General features: G+C 39.9%; 1 protein-coding gene across 1 annotated transcript in view; it reads right to left on the reverse strand.

Moving 5' to 3' along the window:
• LOC120317805 (transmembrane protease serine 11B-like protein) overlaps window positions 1-24,211 on the reverse strand; it is a 50,028-nt gene that overhangs the window by 14,279 nt on the left and 11,538 nt on the right. The window contains exons 3-4 of the mRNA XM_039364687.1: window positions 22,719-22,840; window positions 21,602-21,729 (exon numbers count right to left, since the gene is read on the reverse strand). Of these exons, the coding sequence (XP_039220621.1) occupies window positions 21,602-21,729; window positions 22,719-22,840 (250 nt within the window). The remainder of the gene's footprint in view (window positions 1-21,601; window positions 21,730-22,718; window positions 22,841-24,211) is intronic.

Genomic DNA, 24,211 nt, shown 5'->3' on the forward strand with positions numbered 1-24,211 from the left:
AGAAGGATCTGGACAGACTTGAACACTGGGCACTAACTAACAAAATGAAATTCAATGGTGAAAAAAGCAAGGTTCTACATTTAGGCAAGAAAAACCAAATGCACAAGTACAGCATAGGTGGCACCATGCTCAATAGTAGTAACTGTGAGAGGGACCTCGGAGTCCTAGTAGACAATCACTTAAATATGAGCCAGCAGTGTGCTGCAGCTGCCAAAAAGGCCAACACAGTGCTAGGCTGCATTAACAGAGGGATAGAATCAAGATCACGTGAAGTATTAATACCACTCTTCAATGCCTTGGTAAGGCCACACTTGGAATACTGCATCCAGTTTTGGTCACCACGATGTAAAAAAGATGTTGAGACTCTAGAAAGAGTACAGAGAAGAGCAACAAAGATGATTAGGGGACTGGAGGCTAAAACATATAAGGAACGGTTGCGAGAATTGGGTATGTCTAGTTTAACGAAGAGAAGGACAAGGGGGGACATGATAGCAGTATTCCAATATCTCAGGGGCTGCCATAAAGAAGAGGGAATTAAGCTATTTTCCAAAGCACCTGAAGGCAGGACAAGAAGCAACGGGTGGAAACTAATCAAGGAGAGAAGCAACCTAGAACTAAGGAGAAACTTCCTGACAGTGAGAACAATTAATCAGTGGAACAGCTTGCCTCCAGAAGCAGTAAATGCTCCAACACTGGAAGTTTTTAAGAAGAGACTGGACAGCCATTTGTCCGAAATAGCGTAGGGTTTCCTGCCCGAGCAGGGGGTTGGACTAGATGACCTCCAAGGTCCCTTCCAACTTTACTACTATTACTATTACTATAATCTAATTAAATTTAACAATTTATACAACAATTAAAATCATACTTAATCCTTAACTCCCTTTAAACCTTAATAACATATTATAAACAAATCCATTTGTAAGCAATTATTATATAAACAATTATTATAAAAAATAATACTTATTATTTTTTTCTTTTTTAAAGATTTAATCATAAAATAAATGGAACTTTTTAGTTCCATATTTAATCTGAATATAATCTATCCATCTTCTCCATACCATAATATATCTTTCTTGTGTATGATCCTTTAAATAAGCAGAAATTTTAACCATTTCTACTAAATTAGAAACCTTAAGTGTCCATTCTTCTAATGTAGGCAACGAATCTTTCTTCCAATATTGACCTATCAATAACCTTGCTGCTGTAATTAAATTCAACATTAAAATAGTTTCTTTAACATCAAAATCCTCAAAAATCCCTAATAAAAATAGGTGAGGAGTAAACTTTACCTTCCTTTTAAAAATATTTTGAATGTTCCACGAAATCATAATCCAAAAAGCCTTAATATTTTTACAAGTCCACCAAATATGAAAATAGGTTGCATCAGAACTACCACATCTCCAACATTTAGGCTGTAAATTAGGATACATACAAGACAACTTTTTAGGATCCAAATGCCACCTATAAAACATTTTAAAAATATTTTCCCTCATATTTTGAGCCTGTGTAAATTTAACATTTCTGGTCCAAATTATCTCCCATAAATCCAATGGGATCTGTTCCTGAATATTCTGAGCCCATTTAACCATACAATCTTTAACCAATTCCGTTTCTGAATCCAATTCTATTAACGCATTATAAATTATTTTTATATGAGCCTTATTCTGATCTTTAATCTGAATTATCAAATTTTCATCTCCTGATGTTATTCCAACTTTCTTATCTAAAATCCACCTATCCACTATTTGTAAATATTGAAACCATGACTGTAAAATATTTTCTTGCCTTAATACATCTAAAGATTTTAATTGCCAATCATTACCTAACCAAATAAGTAATTCTTTATACAATTTTTTTTCAAAATTCATCCCCTTAGAGATTCCCTCAATTGCATGTCCAGGAATCCCCCAAATAGGTATTTTATAATTTAACCTATAATAATACTTCTTCCAGACTCGAAGTAGGGCACTTCTTAAAATGTGTGATTTAAAAGCCTGATCAACTTTCTTATTAAAAATTAAATATCCATGCCAACCATATAGTAAATCCCACCCTTCAAGAAAGAGAATATTTTTGTTTGTTAAATTAAGCCAATCACTTAACAAAGTTAATGCACTGCATCATAATATAATTTCAAATTAGATGCTTTAAGCCCCCCTCTTTCTCGAGCATCTTGCAAAATCTTAAACTTCACCCTTGGTTTCTTTCCAGCCCATATAAATTTATTGATACCCTTCTGCCACTCATCCAAGTTAGCATCTTTTTTAAAATGGGTATCATTTGAAACAAAAAAAGAAACTTTGGTAGAACATTCATTTTAACAGCTGAAATTCTCCCAACAATGACAATTGCAATTTTTTCCAATCGTTTAAATCCTTTTGTACTTTTGTCCATAATACTTCATAATTATTCTTATATAATTTTCCATTAGAAGTAGTTATAAATACTCCCAAATATTTAACCTTCTTCACTATCTGAAAACCTGTAAGTCTAACTAAAGTTTCATTTTCCTTCTCAGTCATATTCTTAGATAATATCTTAGTCTTATTGTTATTTACTTTAAAACCAGAAACTTTCCCATATTGAGATCCCAAATTAAAAGCAATATCTTTAACCACTAACTCTCTTAAATCTTCTTGCGGATTTTCTTTCAAACCTCTAATACGCAGCACTACTTCCATGTCCCTATAATATGAAATAAGTAATTCATCCTGTGTCATCTCTATCTTATTCTCAACATCATCAACTCTACTTTCCAATTTCTCTGCTTTTTCCGAGACTTCATCCAGTCTGTCATCAATCCTCTCAATGTGCACCACAAGACCTTGAAAAGCAAACACAATATCATCCCTCATTTCCTTATTCTTTTCCTTATTCTTGCAGCCCTCTCTGAAGCCATTTTAACGTCCAAAAGATCAGCCACCTCTTCTTTAATATCTAAAGCAGTTTTTTTTAAAGCATCTTGTAAATCTTTAAGTGAAAACGCAGGTGGAGGAGAAGGAGGGGGTGATTTTGGCTTAGTTTGAGATGCAGGCTGTGTCATCAGAGAGGAGATAGAGGCTTTAGGAACTGAAGACACAAATCGTTTTGAAGCCATTTCTATAAAATTCAGTCCCATAATATAAAATTCACAGTCTTATAATATAAAGTTCACAGTCTTATAATATAAAGTCCAGAAAGAAAAAGAAAAAAGAAAATACAATCCCCAAAACAGAGAAGAAAGTTCTTGCCTTAGATATTGAATAGTCTATTAAGTTTGTTACTAAAAATCAAACAAAAAAGCCGAGCACCATCTTTAACTTCTGTCACTTTCTCTTTCTTTTCTTCAAACAAAGAAAAAAGATTTTTGAAGAAGATACGTTTCAGGAGTTAAAGTCTCAGATGACCACAAATCTAATTTCTCCTGGTCAGCTCCGTCTGCTTTTAAATACTCACGATCTCACTTTAGGAAGCAAATGTGGAAGCGGCATCTAGCTTTGCTCCTAAATTTCGGAACAAAGACGACCTGGAATGCGGAGTTAAACTCGGGCTCCAAGGGAACTCTACCCTCCGACCTCCCTAAAATTATAGGGGTCCAGGGGAGCTCTACCTTTACCCAAGAAGCTCTCCTCTTCCTCTTCTCCCAAGGAAAGAGGTTTTAAGCCGCGGAACAGCTGATTTTTGCTGTCCCTGCCGGCTTTTATGCAATCCCAGGGCGGATGGCTAAAAGAAAGCCGCCATCGGTGCGGCAACGCCAACAGGAAGTCCACCCTTTCTTTAAGATTCTAAGTTTTGTTTCCTGAAAAATCTGCTCAAAGTATTTTTCCCCCTGTGAGGAGAGAGAGAAGTGAATTTTTTCCCCACCCTCTAAGGAAAGTGGCAACTAACTACCCAGGGGAAACAGAGCAACCATAAGATTAATTTTAATCTAATTGGATATATAATCTTTTGAAATTTGGGGACTAAAAGTGTTCTTTTTCTTATTGGAGACTTTTGTTTTTTTTTCTTAAAAAAATAAGACTTGAAAAATCACCATATAAGTTTTGGACTTAAAAAGCTATAAAATGGCATTGGTGACATCTTGTGCAAATTATGGTATTACAATTTGTTATTGCCTAAAAGACTTTGGTATGAAAAGGGAAAAAGGGAGAAGTTGAGATAAGGGAAACGTTTGGTCATCTAAACATAAAATACTTGGAAATCATAAATAATAGTGTTATTTTGAATATTGATGGGAAATTAAAGCCTGAAAAAAAAGTAAAAACAGGACATTGATTGCATGCAAGGATTTAGTGCAAATGCAATTAAGATATGTATAAGCTAAAAATTATTGATAATTGTAACAAAGATGTTTTTATTTAGTTGATAACAATATGAATTGTACTAGCCTAATATGAGATAACAGATATACACAAGCTGTGGATATCCCGAGGGACCTGGAAGACTGGCAAGGTGGAATGAGAGCAGACTCCTGAGTAAAAGGAGAAAGAGGCTTGGTGAAGCGAACTGTGGTCTCATTAGATTGGTCAGGACAAAAGAATTGTGTGATAAACCAACCATGGGTAATTCAGGAGGGTCCCAGGGTGGAAGTGTGTGAAAAAGGTTAGGAAAAATCCAAAACTAAAAATAGATCCCCACAGTCCATTAGGAAAACTGTTAGAAAACTGGGGGAAACCACCATATAACAAACTGATTAATAAGTTAAATTTAACAAAAGAAGATATGGTAAATTTGTGCTGCTTCCTATGGTGGAAGGATGAGAAAATTGAGTAACCCCAAACAGGAAAAGGAAACATAAACCCACCTTACTGGCAGCAGACCCGCTTGTGTCTGTAGCCAGGGTAGAAAAGGGAGTTTTGAGTTTGAGCTCAAGGACTGCTTTGGAAAGAAGGGGAATGGGAGGAATGTGTGTATGTCTCTGTGTGAGTGAGAAGACCCTTTTCCCAATCACAGTTGGATTTTGTTTTTTCTGGTCTTTCCTAGCCACAGAAAGGATCTGTGAGTGTCAGACCCTGGAAAGCATGGGGGTTTGGCCAGAGCGCAGGACCTTTTAGGGAAAAGGGAAAGGCCTGTGTGCAAATGGAATGGAATGGGTGAATGAAAGAATTGGATTTGAGTAACCAGCTGGTTAGGTCCTGTAAGCAAAGCAAAGCAAAGCAAAGTTAGGAAAATGGAATTGGCTAAATAAAGGTACTTAAAAGAAAAATAAGTATCGTAAATGCCGGCGTATAAGGCGACTTCCGCGAGCGCTGAAATCGGCGCCAAAGACGGTGGTCGTCTTATACGCCGAGTCGTCTTATATGCCGGAAATACTGGTAGTTTCCAGCGTATAAGATGACGTTCTAGGAATGCGGCCCGGCTATAAAGACGGGGGTCGTCTTATACGCCGGGTCACCTTGTACGCCGACATTTACGGTAGTGATTCTCTTTTTCTCTCTATCTTTCTGTGCAATTGAGGTAGATGGAAAATTGCCATTAAGAGAAATGATAAAAGTACTTTTGAATTATATTTTAATTAACAGAGGTGATGTTTTGAAAGCATTAACTAATACTATAAACTGGCTGAGTGTGATGACCTGTGTGCAGTTCTATGAAGAAACATTTTTACAAGAAGTGTCAACTGAAAGTCACAGATGGTGTAAGATATTACCCGTGTAGAGAGGTGTGGTAAGACAACCGTTTGTGTGAACGTCTCCTTTTTCCTTGTGTAGCCTCAAGATATAAACTTCTCTGTTTTAGTGTGTTAAAGGTAGATAAGAAATCATCTATTAGGTTAAGCGTGGGTGGCAAGCTGTATCAAAATGACACCCTGGGAGTAACTCAGGGTTCAGAATCTGTCATGCGAATGCTCTGAACCATTGTGCACAAATAAAGCCTGTTTTCTCCAACCCTTCGTGGTCTTGTCTTCTGATGTAAGTATCGTGGTTTTTTCCACAACACAATAACGTGGTATGTTTAAGATTCTTGCCTTCTCTAATTCGAGTCAGCTGAGATTTGTGATGGGAATGACCAGGATGTGTAGAACTAAAAGTTCTGTTTTCTCTTTTGTTCTCTTTTCCTTGTCTTGGTATGTATATGTGTGTTAAAGTTTTTGTGTGTGAGGTAAATGTGACTGTTAATTGTTTCTAATCCTGAGAGAAAAGAAGCTACCAAAGGAAATATTTTCACTCTGTTTGTCTGGCCAACAAAAAGAGTGAAGAAAGAAGTATTTGTTTGTTTGTTTGTTTTTCTTTCCCCACTCCCCCCCTCTCCTCTTAAGCACAGCCCAAAGTTAGCAGGAATAATAAAGTTGGAAGGGACCTTGGAGGTCACGTAGTCCAGCCCCCTGCTCAGGCAGGAAACCCTATATCATTTTCTTGCCTATTTTATAGTTCTGCTCTCTCCCTTTTGCAAATGTGTTCAGAAGTGTATTAATGCCTTTTCAAACTCTGACTGCAGGCACAAAATCCCCTACACCCTGCTTTTTCTGGCTGTGTTGCTTTAAGAGAGAGAGAGAGAGAGAGAGACAGAAAGAAAAGGGGGAGTTTGATCTTTTTACTTATTTTTTTGTTCTGCTTAGAATTCTGGTTTGAGGAAGGAGGGGTGGATAGGAATGTTTTAACCTACTTAATAGAAATTTGTTCCATCTGAATGGAATCTGATTAAATTAGAATTTGACTAAATTTATATTAAAAGCAAAGAGTTGATACTAGAGTTTGATACAAAACTATTTCAGTAAGTCAGATTTGTGTGTGTGTGTGTGGAGTTGCTTTTTCTGGTTGTTGTTTTATTTTTTTATGTTTTTATGTCTGTGTGCAGAACATACTGATAAAAAAAATACCTAAGAAGGAATTGGAATGCAACTCTTGTTTAAAACAAAGGAGTTGAGAAAATTTTGGGGATTATAAATGAGCTATGTTGTTTTGAATAAAGATTAGTGTGTAAACAAACTCAAGCAGAGTTTTTGGTAAAGCGCTCCTTTGTTTGCTCTTTACTAATCAATTTGTCTGTAAATACAGATAAAGAAATGGCTAGGAGAAGGGGGGTTTACCCATAAGTGGGGGAAAAGAGAGATGAATGAATAAAATGGGAAGTAGAAGGCAGGGAGGCACTATTTATAGATGGCTCCTCCTGGGTAGAGAATGGGTTAAAGAAAAATGGGTATGCAATCATAAATGGACACACCAAAGAGTTGGTAGAATCCGGTAGCCTGCCAAAGAACTGGTCAGCCCAAACTTATGAACTGTATGCATTAAATCAGACCCTAAAATTGTTAGAAAACAAGGCTGGAACTGTTTATATGGATTCAAAGTATGCCTTTGGGGTGGTCCATATCTTTGAAAAAATTTGGGTGGAAAGAGGAATGATTAACAGCAAAGGAAAAAAATTGACCAAAATAATTGCCATAACCCATGTGAATGCACATCAGAGGGGCAATTCTTTCGAAAGTGTAGGAAATAGGATTGTGGATGAGGAAGCCAAGAGGGCAGCAAATGAAAGCATAAATGTCTTAATACCCATTGTAGAAACACTAAAAGAGATCCCTGTGTTTTCAGAAACAGAAGAAAAGAAATAATGCAAATAGGTGGGCAACCAGGAGAGAAGGGTAAATGGTTTCTCCCGGATGGGAGGCAAGTAATCAATAAACCCATAGTGTGAGGATTATTGGAGAAGTTACATGAAGGAAGCCACTGGGGGAGTTCAGGCATTGGTGGATGAGCTCCTGAAGCATTATGGATGTATTGGAATTTATACAGCAGCAAGACAAATGGTGGATAAATGCTTGATATGTAAAAAGGTAAATAAGCAAGCAATCAGGAAACAAAAAGGGGGAGGGAAGCCTCCAGCCCTTAGGCCATTTCAGTGCATTCAGGTAGATTTTACTACCATGTAGTAATGCAACAACTAATGTGGTTTCTAGAATACTATTGGAAGTAATATGTGCATAAACTGCCCAGATATTTTGATTTTCTCAGGAAACAAACACCTCCCTTGCAGTTTCCAGTCCACAAATTCCAGACTGGAGATTGGGTGCTGATCTGGAGTTGAAGGGAGGAAAAGCTGGTTCCGAAGTGGGAAGGCCCTTTCCAGGTGCTGCTGAAATCCAAAACAGCAGTACGAATGGCAGAGAAAAGCTGGACCCACTACACCCAAGTGTGAAAGGACCGGTGGACGTTCCAACTGAGTGGAAGAGTGTGCCTCAATCTGATCTTTTGAAGTTGATAATAAGAAAAAGCAAAATATAGAGACATTAGAAAAAAAAGGGGGGGGGGTTTAAATGTGTTGGTCTTGTGACTGTAAATGTTGGTGTAATTGTTGTTATACCCATTGCCCAGACTGTGCACCGATACACAGAGACTGCGGAGAAGAATGTAATATAGTGATCATCGAAGATTGGTGTCCCAAGTACCAATTTCAGCCCATTACAGATGGTGGTCTTAAAAGTAAAAGGGAAGAAGTACTTTTCCAGGGGTGGACAGAATTGGGATAATGTTAGACCTCAATATGACCTTGGTTACAGGAGTAATTAAAATATGGATTACAGTGGGAGTAGTAGGGTCCGGGAGCATATGCAAAGGTCAAAGTATAAATAACTCTGATAATTGTAATGATTGCTTTAGAACCACCAAAATGGGTAATAAGATAAGTAAAACTCTGACATATCATATTCAGATGAACTGCAAGAAAGTGGTGGGAACGTGTGTTCATAATACCACCCGATTTTCCCTGTGTAATGAAACAGGAAGGGTTACATACATTGATCCCTCTAGTGTGAAATATCAAACAACCATTCAAATATTAACCTCTCAAAGTGGAAAGAATCTAACATCATTATTATTAGGACAGAACACCAGTATCTCTGCTAATCACGAGAGTAGAATCTGCTTTACACCTGCTATGCCATGAAGTTTAGTCCCTGGACCACCTGTGGGGGCCTGAGTTGGCAGAGGAGTTACCTTACACAAAGGATATACGTTTACGACCAACAACAGAGAGGAAGCTTCCCAGATATATTGGTACTCTGATGGTAGGGGCCCACCTAGGGCGTGGACAGAGAAGAGCACTTGGTTTAATTTAACCAAGGGGGTTGGACAATCTGACTGTTTAGAAGACAATTGTACCCCTACATGTTTGCATTTTATGGATTCCGATGAAGGATCACAGGAATATGGATTGGGAATTTAGAGTCCAGGAAAGGACCCGAGTACCCGCATCACCGTTAAGGTAATGACCCCAATAGAAAGAAAATTGTTCCACTCCTTTTATGAGGAGCTTGAAAAGGCCGATTACCCTGATAACTGGGGACTCACTTTTCTCACCAAAAATCTATCTATAGATCTGGCTGAAAGGATAGCCACCACCTTGGGAAGCTAAAGAAATTAATATCCAAGACACTAACATTATGTCTACTTGGACTACTAAATTAACAAAGAAAAGTCAAAAATGGGCTTTAACTACATCCATTATAGGTCATTTCTGCTTTCAGAGAAATTGCTCTGAGAACCAGGAGGAAGTGGGAACCATGGTATGCAATGGCCAGAGATCTTACGGGGACTCAAGTACTCAGAATTGGGGAACCATGCACAGTATCAAACAAAATCCTTTTAATAACATGGTTTTACAGGGGCTTTGGGACAATGCATCCCAAGAATGGTTTGCCCTGCAAGGATTTTATTGGATATGTGGAAAATTTACATATACCAGCCTACCTAGCAATTGGTGTGGTTCATGTATATTGGAAAATATAAAGCCTAGTTTTTTCCCCTAATTCCTATTCCTCAAGGGGAAAAACTTGGAATAGCAGTATATGAGGAGAAGGGAGCTAGGAGAAAAGAATCATTAAAAATTGGAAATTGGGAGGATAATGAATGGCCACCTGAGCACATAATACAGGTGTATGGACCTGCCACTTGGGCTGAGGATGGATCATGGGGACATAGGACTCCAATTTATATGCTGAATCGCATTATTAGGTTACAAGCAGTTCTGGAGATTATCACTAACGAGACAGCGCTAGCATTAAATAAGTTGGCTAAACAAAATACCCAAATGAGGACTGCAATTTATCAAAATAGGTTAGCCTTGGATTATTTATTGGCAGAAGAAGGAGGGGTCTGTGGAAAATTTAATTTAACCAACTGTTGTCTGCAAATAGAAGATGAAGGGAAAGCCATTGAGGAAATAACAAACAGGATGAGGAAAATAGCCCATGTACCGTCCAAACCTGGACTGGAATACTTGATGATGAGGGGTTCTTGGGAGGAATTTTTAGAAACTGGAAACAAGCTTTATTCATGTTAGCAGTTGTATTTTTCGGGTTAATATGCTTACCCTGCTTGATCCCTATAATAAGAAGTATCGTACAAAACACAGTGGAGGGAATGGTAAATGTAACCAATAAGAGTGATGAACAAATGCTGATGTTAAACAAGATGACTGGACATGCTGCAATACTTGACTTTGAGAATGCAGAGGAGATCCGGGAAAGTTTAAAACCATTTGAGGAAAAATTTTTTTTTAAATTAGTATAAAAAAATAGAAAGGGTGGATTTGTGAGAAACGGAGAAGTTTAAAAATAAAATGGTTACAATTGATTAAAAATAGAAGGATTAACCAAGCCCTGCACGTAGGCACTAGATTCCAGGAGGCTTGGCTAGAAGACACACTTAACAAGACAAAAGGATGGCAGAGGGAAGTTCAGAATGATGTAACTGAGGGGGAGGGATGATGTATTCTGGCTAGGTGGATTGGACAGATTGTGCCCTTGGAAGTCCTCTCAAATGGGACCTAAGGGGAGGGGATGGGGCATCGCGATAGGAGTTTATATAATGTTATGATTTTGAATATTTTTGTGTGGTCTCTGGGTTTAGAACTTCCTGTTGAAGTCTCTCACCAGGATCCACCATGCTTTGCAAACCACTTTTCTATTTTTCTGCAGAATAAACTCTTATCTTACCAATCCAACTTTGTTGGTGTTTTAATCACATTTCCAACAACAACAGTGATGTCTAATCTAGTTAAAATTACATATTCATATATTTTACTTTCTTAAGGTTTCAAATTATTTTTAAAAGTTTTCAGAGTGAAATATTTTGATAAGACATTGTGAATATCAATTTTCCCTGACAATTTCCATAAGGATGTCAAAGTTCAGGACCACACAATCTTTGTCTGGAAATTTAGTACATTTGTCTTATAGCCAAGTATCAAATTTCTTATTTGCCCAAATACACTGGTATTTGGGCACATGCATGCAGATAGGCCATCTACCCACTCACAAATGCAACAAAACCCAAAGGAAATACCACACACATGCAGGTGAAAACTATGCAAAACACACACAGGAACATTGAATAAATTTTATTTGCTTAAAAAATAATACTACACAATATTTATTTATTTATTTTTTAAAAAGCTTTCCACCACTACTTAGCCTCCTAGCAGATTTCCCCACACAAATAGTTTATAACTGTTGTTATTCAGGTATCTGCCATTTTTGTAAAGAAATCTCAGCTACAGCTCTGTTCTACAGCTAAGGATAATGTGAGAGTTTGTGTAAAGTCTGCAAACACTCTAGGAATGCCATTGAGGCAGATTTCTTTTGTTATTGTTTTCAAAATCATAGTAGATTTGTTTAAAACCATTTAAAATGAGCAGTTGGAGAACAGTGTTTGTTGGGGGCCAAAGAAGATATCATGGGTACAAATGGGCCCACATGTTGCAGAAGCTCCTTTAAGAAAGATTATAGAAAAATGATTTATTCTTGTTGAGTAACATTTTAGATTTTTGACATATTTTAGCATCAATAATCTCAAGAACAAGGTTTCATATTTTAAATGTTATAAATTTGTACTTTTAAGTGTCTCACTTTAAGTACTATGGCTGTTTTCCTATCAGTCAAGATATCTTTAGAAGAAAATGACTCACCAGCATAAAAATGGCAGAATGCATGTACTGAATTAAAAAGAGGATGGATTGTGTAAAAAGAGGATGGATTTGTTTTCCTGCCTTTACCAACCTAACACCTGTCATATATGTAAAGCTCCAAGCAAGCATTTGTGTATGGTGGCTAGGATTACTCCCAGTTCTGGAGTACTCTTACTCTGTAGACCAGCAAGTTAAGCAAAACATTCCAGGTCCAGAGTTTAACAAAGCCTCATTTCCTTTCCATTACTGAAAACACAAGGTCATCATAGATGTTACTTTTGGGAAGCCTTTAGAATAAATCTGGCTCTAGCTATTTAGACATTTCATAACTACTACATGAAATATTGCTGCTATCATAACTGAATTGTGAAATTTTAATTTATTAACTATTTTTTTTTTAAAAAGCTTAGATAATATTGCACTGTACAGCTAGCAGGGTTGTCACACTTGATTGTGGCACATCAAATCTAAAATCTATTGCTTTGACATAGGCAGATTTTGAACTAGCAGACTGATAAACCTAACACAATTACATTCTTTAGATTTCTATCTGGTGGAAATTGCTAATATTGTCTGCCTCACAAGTTGCTAATTAGCCATATAGGGGGAATCTTTCTTTAGATTCAATGTCCCCTCAACATTCTTTAAAAGTATAATTATATTTGTCTGAAAAAGTTAACTGAAACTGGAATATGGAAAGCTGGTCCTGAGTATCAATGAAAGACAGGGGATTAAGCTATCAAAAGCTACTATTTTTAATTACTAGATACTGTTGGAGAATTACTGTGGATAATTCCTAGTTTAGTTTCCACTCAACATATAACCCTATAATCCAGTGGTTCTCAACCTTTCTAATGCCATGCCCCCTTAATACAGTTCCTTATGTTGTGGTGACCCCCAACCATAAAATTATTTTCATTGCTATTTCATAACTGTAATTTTGCTACTGTTATGAATCGTAATGTAAATATCTGATATGCAGGGTGTATTTTCATTGTTACGAATTGAACATAATTAAAGCATAGTGATTAATCACAAAAACAATATAGCAATGCTCACTGGAGAAGCTTACTCTTCCTTGCTCAAAAATGTTGGGAGGGAGGGAAGGGGAAGGAAGGAAGGAAGGAAGGAAGATTGAAGGGGAAAGGAAGGAGATGGAGAAGGAAGGAGATTGAAGGGGGAAGGAAGGAGATGAAGAAGGAAGGAGATTGAAGGGGGAAGGAAAGAAGGAAGGAAGGAGAGAGAGATTGCAGGGGAAGGGATGGAGATGGAAGGAAGGAAGGAAGATTGAAGGGAAAAGGAAGGAGAGGGAGAAGGAAGGAGATTGAAGGGGGAAGGAAGGAAGGAAGGAAGGAAGGAAGGAAGGAAGGAAGGAAGGAAGGAAGGAAGGAAGGAAGGAAGGAAGGAAGGATTGATCTTTGGAGAGTCATGTTTTTCCAGATGGTGATGAACTGCAACTCCCAGCATTCCCCACTCTTCCACAGTGCTTTTTAGGGCTGCTGGGGATGGTAGTCCAGTAAGGTATGGAGAACACACAGATGCCCTCCGACGGTGAGGGAGGCAGGCCGGGCGGTGCGGGGGAGGCTCCGGCATAGTGCAGAGGGCGGCTGGGAGTGGAGCGCGGCCAGGCAACCAGGAGGCGTGGGGATCAGCTCGGTGCCGCAGCTCAGCTCAGCTCAGCCAACAGCAGCAGCGCGTTGCTAGAGCAGGGCAGGAAGAGAGGGGGCGGTGGTGGCAAGTCATGAAAGCAGTGCCCACACGTTCAGGGTGCAAACGCCTTGGATGGTTTGGCTCTCCCACCCCTTTATTTACTGATCTGCCACAAGCTCATGCAAACAAGCCCCGAGGAGTTCTGAACGAGCAGTCATTTAAAAACAAAAACTTTAAGCAATGAGGCAGAAAGGGGAACTCGCTCATGGCTCTTTTTTTTCCCTTTCTCGGCGACTGGGAAGGCAGCAGCCAGAGACGCCGCTGCACAAAGAGAGGCGGAGAGAGTGGCGAGGGAGAAAACCTCACTCAACTTTCGCCCTTATCAGACCCGGTTCCCTTCTGGTCAACCCCCACCCACCCACCCGCCCGCCCCCTTCACCTCCCACTACAGATAGATGCCACCCCTCGGGAGTATTTCACCAGGATTTTTTTTTTTACCTTGGCCCTGCGCTTCTCCTCGGAGCTTGTTTGCACGAGCTTGTGGCAGATCAGTAAATAAAGGGATGGGGGAGCCAAACCATCCAAGGCTCCCTTGCCAGACCTCCCAGCTGCCTGCTTCTTAGGCTGGAGCAGTTGCCAGGGCTTGCATGGTCGCCGCCGGTGGGGAGCAAGTCAGCGGGCATTGGGGACTACGCTAGCGGTCCTGTGCCATGGAGGCTTGAGGCACGAGACGCAGAGCGGCGCGGTGCCATGGGAGGCAGCAGGACAGGGGGGAGGGGTTACCTGCATCCTGCCAGCCGAATTCTGGAAGCCTGCCTGAATGAAGAATTTTAGGGGGTGTTGAAAGGGAGACAGACTGAGGGCTGTATTAAGACCATAGATGGCTGCGTAAGGAGAGTGGAAGGGAGGCGAATTTGGGGTGGAGCAGAAAATACGGGGGGAAGGCATTAGGAAATAAGCACCAAGGTACATGGTGCCTTGCAAGGGATTCCCAAGTGTTCTGCAATTGTTTTTCCTCTCTCTGTGCGAGAAAAACTTTTGCAGTGTAAATCTGAAACCAGGTGTTCCTGTGAGGTTGCGCAGGAGGTCCTTGGGAAAGGCGAGGACAAGCTTGGCGTTTCCTCTCTCCCAATCCCCTTCCTCTTCTTCACTCCTTTCCCCAGCTTGCCTGCGACTTAGATCGCGGCTCTGTGGCTTTTCTTTGCTTAGCCCAGCCAAGCTTTCTTCTGCCCACCCCATTTCTGGGAGTGCCAAGGAGGTACGGCAGAAACACATGAATTGGGATTGTGGCGCCCTTGGAAAGCTGACCATGCTTTGAACTTTAGGAGAGGAGGAGGAGTCCCTTCCTCCTTCCCTCCCTCTCTCCCTATCAAGCCCCCGCAGGTTCGACATGAACGGGCAGGGGAGGGGTCGAGGACAATGTGCGGGGCGGCAAAGAAGACCAGTGATCGGTGCTGTTCTACCTGGCAGCGTGGGTGTCAGCTCTGTGGGCATCCTGACCAACAGCTGAGTGGCTCCAAGTTCTGGCCGCTGAACAGTTGAGTCCTCCGGGAGGCAATGTGAGGCCCTCAGGGGTATTGCAAGCTTGCAGTGAGGTGGGAAGGAAAAGATAGAAAAGAATGAGGCTGCAACAGAGAGAGCGGTGTCTCAGTTCCTAAGACCATTGGAAATATGTGTTTTCCGATGATCTTAGGCGACCCCTGTGAAAGGGTCATTCGACCCCCAAAGGGGCCGCAACCCACAGGTTGAGAACCGCTGCTATAACCAGATCACAGCAAATATACACAAGTCAACCAACAACAACAATAAAATAACTTGATGTTTATTCATTAAATATCAGCAAGCATTAAAGTCATTTAAAAATGGAAAAAGGCATGAACAAAAGGTAATAGCTCACTTTATCTACATATCAAAAGACACTTTGAGCCCCTGGAAACAATATGGTAAGTAATTACTATGGACAATCCCAAAGATTATTTCATTATTGATAATTTCAGATTTAATCTTTTTATCTATGGAATAGAAATGGAAAATTGGACTCGTGATTTTCCTCTATTCTGCACCATGAAAAAAAAACATTTTGGTGGATAAGATTGTATTTTCCCATTGAGTCATTGCTAATATGGGCTACTCATCACTTCCTGATTGCAAAATTGGTGAGGGGACAACTCCATAAATGAAAGGTAGACTCTGGTTCAGTGGTTCTCAACCTTCCTAATGCTACGAGCCTTTAATACAGTTCCTCATGTTGTGGTGACCCCCAACCATAAAATTATTTTTGTTACTACTTCATAACAGTAATTTTGCCACTGTTATGAATTGTAATGTAAATATCTGATAATCGTAATGTAAATATCCCTTAATAACAGTTTGATTCAGTTGTGTGCTGGAGATTGGCGGTAGCTACGATGGGGGTTAAGGGGGAATTAAATGTTTGGCAAATGGGTGTGAGAGAATGAATGTCACTCCACTCTGAATATTTAGTCCTGCATCCGAGAGTGGAAAGATGGTCTTGCAATTTTTTTTAGAGGGGGGATGTTCGTCTCTTTGGCCCTGATGAAAAATCCTCGCCCCCAACTTTCAGGGCCAACTTTGGGGGCTGTTTGAAGCTGTGAAACGAAGCACTTTTGTGAGGGGAAGACTCAAACCTGCGGGCTGACTCTGGGGTCTGCAGGCAAAAGAATGTTGCCCAGCTCCACAAAGTCAAGATGCCCCTCCAAAACCCCATCTTGCTCCGGAGGGTCTCCAGCTGGGGAGAGGGACAATCAGACAGAGAGGTGACCTCGAAGACTGGAGGGGGTCAAAGCCTCACCCGCTCCGACTTTTATTCCCTCTCCGGGATCTGCTTCTCCAAGCGCCTGATTCAGCTGGCGGTCGGGATCCCGGAGGGTTGCTCCCCTCCTGCCGGCAGATACCCCGCAGGGTTTACTCATGAGTAAGGGTGAGAGTCAGTCCAGGATCAGCCCTTTACCCCACTAAGGCTGCGCATTGATTAACAGGATCCCCGGGTTTGTTTGGTTTTTTTCCCCCAACCCTTCTCCATCGCTTTCTCTTGCGCTACCAAAGACCCTTTTTAGGACGGGGAAAGTTAGATATCTAGAAAGCGAACTTTTTCAGGAGGGAGCCGTTTAAGGGTGGTGGCGGCAAGGAGAAGGAGCCTCTGGGATGCTTACTTGCAAGTAAACCTGATGGCTTCCTTCTCCACCCTCCATCCTCCTTCCCCAAAGTGGATTACGCATTTGGCGAGGGAGCTCGTTTTGCAGCGCGCGAGTGCGCGGCTCCCCTTCCCCACGAGCTAAGAGAGGCCAAATTATTTGAGGAAGGGAGGGGGGGGGCAAACTTTTGAAGCATCCCCTCTTTCCCTCCACGCCCCCCCAGAAAACGACCTCCTCTGCCTGCGAGGAGGCTGTGAAAGAAGAGCAAGAAGGGGTTGGGTGGGTGGGATGCTTAATGTTTTTTCATGGAAGTTTCCCAAAACAGAAGGATACGACTTTACACCTGTCCCAGATTCCAGCTATTTCATTCTCTCCTTCCAACATTTTCACCAACCCCACAAATGGCCATCCTGGCTCATGCCCTCACAAAGCAGCAACTCCAATCTAGATGGGGGGGGGTCAACAGAAAGGAGGTGAGCAAGTGAACAACACCACGGATGCACCAGCCTGTCTTCTGCTGCCCACAGCAGCCCCCCTCCCTCGCAAGCCACTATTCATTTTTAGCAGCTGCGGATCCGATTTTGCCAACCAAAAATAAAAATATCCGGGGATTTGGGGGGCTACTGGGGGGGAGAGAGGTACCAAGTCTGCACCTTGCTCTAACAATGCGCTTTCCAGTTTTTTTAAAGCTAAGATTAAAAAAAAAATACAATCCAAAAGCACTATTTAAAAAAGCAATTGCACTGAATGCATCAAGGCGAGCTGGCGGAAAGAAAAGATGATCGCCAGCGCTTTTATTCACAGATACCAGATTCACCCCCCCCCTCAGATCATAAAATGTCCATTCCTCCCTCCAAAAGGGAGGGAATCAAATTTCAAAAGGAACCCACCCCCATGGCAAAGCCCTCCGGCGTGCTAATTCCACAGCTAACAACCCTTCCTTCCCTCCCTCCCTCCCTCCTTCCTCCTCCTGCCTCACCCCCCCTCAACTCCCCACCAGCCTGTTTCCCCTCTTCCACCGAGGCATGAGCAACTGTACACAAGCACGATCTGGAGCAGCTCCGCCGGCTTCACAGATTCCCTGTGAAGATATGTCATGGACGCCAATGTCCGGGCCGCAGCTTCTGATTGGTGAAAAGGCTGGGAGAAGGCGGGCTGAGTCGTTGGCTCTTGCTAGCTCTGAAAGGTGGGGAGTTGCTCCTTTGATGCTTTAAGTCTTACCATTTTCTGTGTTGTTTTTATCCACCTGGAGACAGATAGAGGAGCGGTGCCTCGGTTCCTAAGACCATTGGAAATATGTGTTTTCTGATGGTCTTAGGCGACCCTGTGAAAGGGTCATTTGACCCCCATTGCTCTGATAGGTCAATCCACCTGAGAGGCGGTGAATTTATCATCCCTTCAGGAATGGAATGGACAAGTAGGAGGGGAATAATTGGATCTTAAGTCAGACCAGATTTACGCAGCCCAGCACCTTTGCCAGCCCACTGCCAAATGGACTGGAATTTCTGAAGTTGACGTAAGAAACAAGTAGTAGCAACATAGGAGACAAGCAGCTTAAGCTGTGGTGTGGAATTGCCTGGGGCCTCACTTATGGATACATAATTATTCTAGCAAGTATACTGTTTCTTAAACATGTACTTCTGCATAGTCAAGCTGATGAAAGCATTTCATGCCCTGATAGCTTTAATTATCTTTGTTTATTCCTTTTCAAATTCCAACACATCCTCTCATAAACTATACGACAAGAACTACAACTTTATTCAAAGGAGTGGCAGAAATAATTTACATGTAAAAATGCCAGTCTTTTAGTATGCTAATAATAGTTGACACATCATTGTGCCAGTAATTTTAATAGAATATATCAATTTCCTAATAAAATGCAGCTCAGAGCACAATATATTACTTTTCAGAAGCCAAAGATAATGCAAGAATTTCAGTGGAATTCAGTGGAATAACATCAACTCAAGAGTTGAGAGGGAATAATAACAACTAATGCAGAACACAATATTTTGAATACTGTTTATTCAGTGTATGAGAGAGTGAGTTTGTGTTTGTGTATGTCTCTGTGTGGTCAGTGTATGTTCATTTGGACCTAATTTGATTTTCTGTTGCATACTTTGAAGGTACTTTTTTCTGCAAATATTTTTATATTTATTTATTTTGTATATTATGGTATATATGATTTAATGTGACCATCACATTCTTTACTAACTGAATCCTCCATACAAAGGTCATATGACTTCATTTCTTTCTTTTTGAATACTCAGAATTAAATACATAAGCATGTTGCATTCTTCTTCTCTCCCCCACCCAGTTTCCTTAGTCTTGCTTAGTTCCATATGTGTTTGTGATGCCCTCCAATTTCCTACACAAACACACACACACACACACACACACACAAACACAGAGATCAATCAGACTGGCAGCTTTAGAAAAGCATATCACAATGGCAGGAATAGTTCTTGCTCTCTCAAATAATAAGTCCAACCAAACATCTTTCAAAAGAGCTTTTTGTGTAAAGAGCCTGGATAAGCAACTCACCATTCAGAGGCTTTTTGCTCTACATAGCATTACAAAGCAAAGCAGCATATTTTTTCTCTTTTAAAAGTTATTTGCTTTGTCCAGTCCTAACTGATTGCATTTTTAAAAAATTTCTGCTTGTTCAGTTGATATTACCTGCTTTGGTTCTTACATAAGTAGTATCTAATCAGAATCAGAAAGTGCTAATTTTATTAATTTTGACAATAAGAATATTTTTCAGCTTCACCTTGAAAGCATATTTTCCAGATTTTCCACTAATACTGGGAGCTGTTTGGCATGCCTGGCTAATCATCCTCCTAGCAAGAAACCCAACATTCCTGCACCTCTTTGGCATGATAAGGAGCCAAATAATTATTTTTGCTCTGTTCCAATGTTTACTGATGGAAGTTTCAGTTGTGCTTCTCCTTTCCAGTGGTATTCCAAGCAGCAATCTCTGGGTCAAAGCCCATATTTCCATCTTGGTTCAGCCAAAGTTGTGGCCAACATATTTCTTCACAAAGAATAGAGCAAGATTGATATCCTGGATGGCATTCCATATTTGACAAGCAATTATTATAACCCCACACAGCAGCAGTTTATCTGTGCTTGCAATACTGGACAAAGATTATGCCTAAAACAGAATTCATTAATGAAATGCCCATTTGTTCCCAGACAGCTAGAGACGGATTTGCAGTGCAGAAAGCATGGGAGGTGGCCCCTTCAAGATCAGCTTAAAACACCCCCACATGAGAATTGTCATCAGTTTGAAAGTAGCTTCAGACTGCTGAGATCTTACAACCTGGCCAGAATTTGAGAGTTGAGTTACTTTGCTGCTGGCTCAGCTGTTTCTTTAAATGCTTGGAAAAGTTGCACTTTTGAGGTATCCAGCTTTCCTACTGTCAAGAATTCTTGTTTCATCCTCTTTCTCATTGGATCTTGGTTGAGAATATTTCTCCAGGGAGCCGCTGTCTCAAGGCAGTTGATTTTTTAAATAAAAATGTAGCTAATTGATGAGTACCAAAAAGGAGGAGGAAATGACAGAACTCTTCTCAACATCACTCTTATTCTCTTTATCTGAGCTACTATATAGTCTTGAAGAGTTGCAAGGATTTATAATTAAGTTCAGAGCAATTCTATCAGTACTACCCTCACCTCTATTAATAAAGTAATAAACAGTCATTTTATTGACATTTTAACAATAGTTATTATGAGAAATCCCTTTTGGAAAAATGCCAATATGTTGTCCTTTAGGCTTTTTACTGGCTTTTTATTACAGGTAGTCCTTGACTTACAACTGATTGCTTAGTAACCATCAAAGTTACAATGGATCTCCCCAGGGCTACGTAGGACCTAGATTCTTAAGTTTCAATGGACCCCCCCCCATAATCCTGTCATTGCATTTTGGGCACTTGGCAGCTAGCCTGCATTTATAGTAATTTGCGGTATCCCACAGTCTCATAATCCCACAATTTATTACTTTTTTTACTTCCAATTCCAGCAAAAAACACCCATCCTGGACAAAGGATTCTCTTTACAACCCCAGTTCACTTAACAACCACTGCAAAAAAGTTCATAAAATTTGGCATGACCAACACAGCTTATGACATTAATTCCAGGCTCAATTACAATTACATGTCAAGCACTACCTGTAACAACAGAAGAAATAGGTAGACTTCCCATGTAGTAACAGCTCAAATGAGTATGATGAAATGATCACAAAAATAAACACGTTGTGAACCAAAAATGTAGAATAGGAGCCAGTACCAATTTATTTTTGTTTCATTTTGTCTAACATGAAGGTGGTAGGATACCCCAGGAACTGTGGGCCACTGATTGAATGCTATATTTGCCTTATTGTCTGATATTATTCTCTGCCTCTTCCCAGCATTCTGAGAAATAAAGAAGTAAAGATAATTATCAGTTTGCATTAAACTGATTTTATAGGATTGGACTAGGAACAAAGAGGTGGGGAATGGAAGTTAACCATTAATTAAATTAACCAATAAAATATTTGGGAAATTGCCACAACAGTCATATTGTTATATAGAAATTAGCAGGATCTTTGACATTTCAAAACATATGCTAAACAGATTAGATGAATTCAGAAATGCACATTCCTATGTATGGTCAGAAGTTTTAATCCATCATGGTTTAATTTATCCACAGTTTCCAATTAATATTCTCAGAGAAATCCAAAAATTGCTGGATTCCCAAATTGTTTTTAAGTGCTGTTATGTTAAGGCTTGCTATGTTGAAGAATCCACAACTACTCATGTTTCCATATCACAAACAAAGCAATAAATTCACATCTACAAGCCTACATCTACGAAGTACCTGAAACCAACATACATGAATCTAGTATGTGGACAAGTAAAAATTCAGAGACTTACCAGTTTTTCAATCCAATTTCCTAAATCTCTAAACTGGTCTGAAGTCTGACGAGAAAAAGCACCACTGTATTGCAAACCCGTGATTTTAAAGTTGCCCTTGTAATATGATAGCCTTTGATCTCTAATACCTAAAAAGTAAGATTTGTGTTAAATTAGCAATTCCAATATACTACCAGTTCTCTCAAATAATCCACGTTACTTATTTTTCTTCACTATTCCTATCCTTGGAGTCAGAAGTCCACATTACGCAGGACAGAGAAGAGCAGTCCTTTTGCCTATAAGGCAGAGGAAATATTAAAAGGAATCTCATATTAAAAGGAGCATGCTGAACTACCAGGCTTTTGACATTTTACAAACACTACTTCAAAAATCTAAATGCTTTTAATGTCTGATGTTTTAATGTTTTAATTCTGTAATCGTTTCATCATGTTATTTATGATATTGTAAGCTGTAAAAAAATGGGAGGCATACAAATTTAATAAATAAGTTATATTTCCCCTTAGTAGAAATTTAAAAACATCTAAACTTAGGAAATTCCAACTTACTTTCTTTCAAGTGATTAGTAAAGGTAATAAAATTGTTTTAATCGGTAATTTAGATAGGCATGATCAGATTTTTGAAAAAATGTTCAGTCAAAAATCCACTAAGACTGGAAAATAGTTTAGGTTAAATAACGCTAGGCCAGAACTCATGATTTAATCTTTCAAGATGTGTTCAGAAGTTCATGTAAAAGATAAATGGTGGATTCAAACAACTGTGAGGTTGATTTCTCTACATTCTAGGATGTAGGACAATACATTTGCAGAATGTGATCCATCATCTTACATTTTACAAGCAGGACTGCAGCAAGGAAAAAAAGTGAACAAGGATGTCTCTGTTGAGTCAAGTGTTCACTTTCTTCCATGATTAAGCCAAGATCTATTTTCATTCAATGTGTGAGGAAAAAGTATTTTGTTCTATTTGGGGAGCAGGAACATCTGATTGGTTTAGAAAATATGCCAAATTATTCCTATGTTATAAAATCAGAGAAAACAGAGTTTACCTATTTATAAAATAAAACCAATTACAGATCTGTTCAAAAAGCATCTCTATAAATTGACAGTAAGATGCTTCTTACCATATCGTGAAAAATAAGTCAGGAATCCGACGATGATTGCTGCTGCAATTGTGCTGGCCAGAAGGATGACAAGAATTTTCCATGGTTCAAAATATCTGAGTTTTGTACTTGTTGGCTGCACTCTGGAAAAGTTGAGATAGTACACTTTTAAAAGTTCCCCAAGTTTTTCTTCTCATTTCAGTATACATCTTACTGGATCAATATATTGTATATCAAACAATCTGAAAGTAATAAAAATAAATTCCTGTGGACTGTTCTCATTTTCTTTTTTTTAATCTTATGTTATCCTAGTTTTATAATGATTTTTTGGGAAACAGCATATGATTATTTGAAATAACCAAACAAATCAATAAATAAGATGACCTGTATCCCATTATTGTCCCCCAGTTAAAAGATTTTTCCTCTTGTGAAGATAAAACATTGATGAAAAGATGTCTAAGCATGAATCGGCAATCTAGCATTGCTATTATGTAAGATCCTAAACCAGTGGTGGCACTCAGAGCCCTCTCTATGGGCACACGCACTGTCACCCCAGTCCCAGGCCTTCAGATGGGTTTTAGAAAACCTTTTCGCTTTAGGCCTCTGCCACTGTGTGCAAAAAAAAAAAAGGTTCTATCAGTCCATTTCAATTTCTCACAGGAAAAAAAGAGATCTTGCATAGTTGAAATTGATTGATTGAACTTTTTAATCCCACCCGTTACCACCCCCACCCAATGGGCCATGCCCACCCAATGGGCCACACCCACCCGGCACTCGACGATGCATAATGGGGTTTTGGGTTGCAGTTTGGGCACTCAAACTCTAAAAGATTTGCCATCACTGTCCTAAACTCTCTGAAGGAGAAACATGTTAATAATCTTATTTATGTTATTATAGAAATGGCTAGTTAATGTTGTTGTTAATTGCAAAGTCATGACGGACCCATCGCGATCCCATGGACAATGTTCCTCCAGGTCTTCCTGTCCTCTACCATCTTCTGGAGTCCATTTAAGTTCATACCTACTGTTGCGTCCTTCGCAAAATGGCAAGACATGAGAAGCGGTTGTAGTTCTCAAGACTTCTTTATTCTTAGTTCAGCTTACAGTTGGAAGACACCGGCAATGCCCAAAACTCCTGGCCTCTTATATAGGCCATTCCCGGGTCAATCTGCAACTTTTGGCGCGCCAGCACTTGCGCATGCGCACAAGTACTGGCGACAGCCTGTCTGGTCCCGGGCAACTTGCACCTGCCCGGGACCGTTTGCAATGCCCCGAGCCTGCTTGCACAGGCTCAGGACATAACACCCCTTCCCCCTGGGTTTAAACTATTAACCATGCCATAGTAACAAATAACCCATTGCGAGTGTAGTGCCATACTACCCAATGCCAGGTATTACTTTTGCTTCCATTAGTCTAAGTGTTCTGTTCCCTCTGTTAACTCTGTTTTGCCAATAGAGTTACAAAATCCTAAATACTTAGGAGATTTCCTGGCTCTCTGTGACCTCCTAACTTCTG

Source organism: Crotalus tigris, unplaced genomic scaffold (assembly GCF_016545835.1).
Source record: "Crotalus tigris isolate CLP2741 ecotype Arizona unplaced genomic scaffold, ASM1654583v1 scf7180000019835.352304, whole genome shotgun sequence".
NCBI lineage: Eukaryota > Metazoa > Chordata > Lepidosauria > Squamata > Viperidae > Crotalus > Crotalus tigris.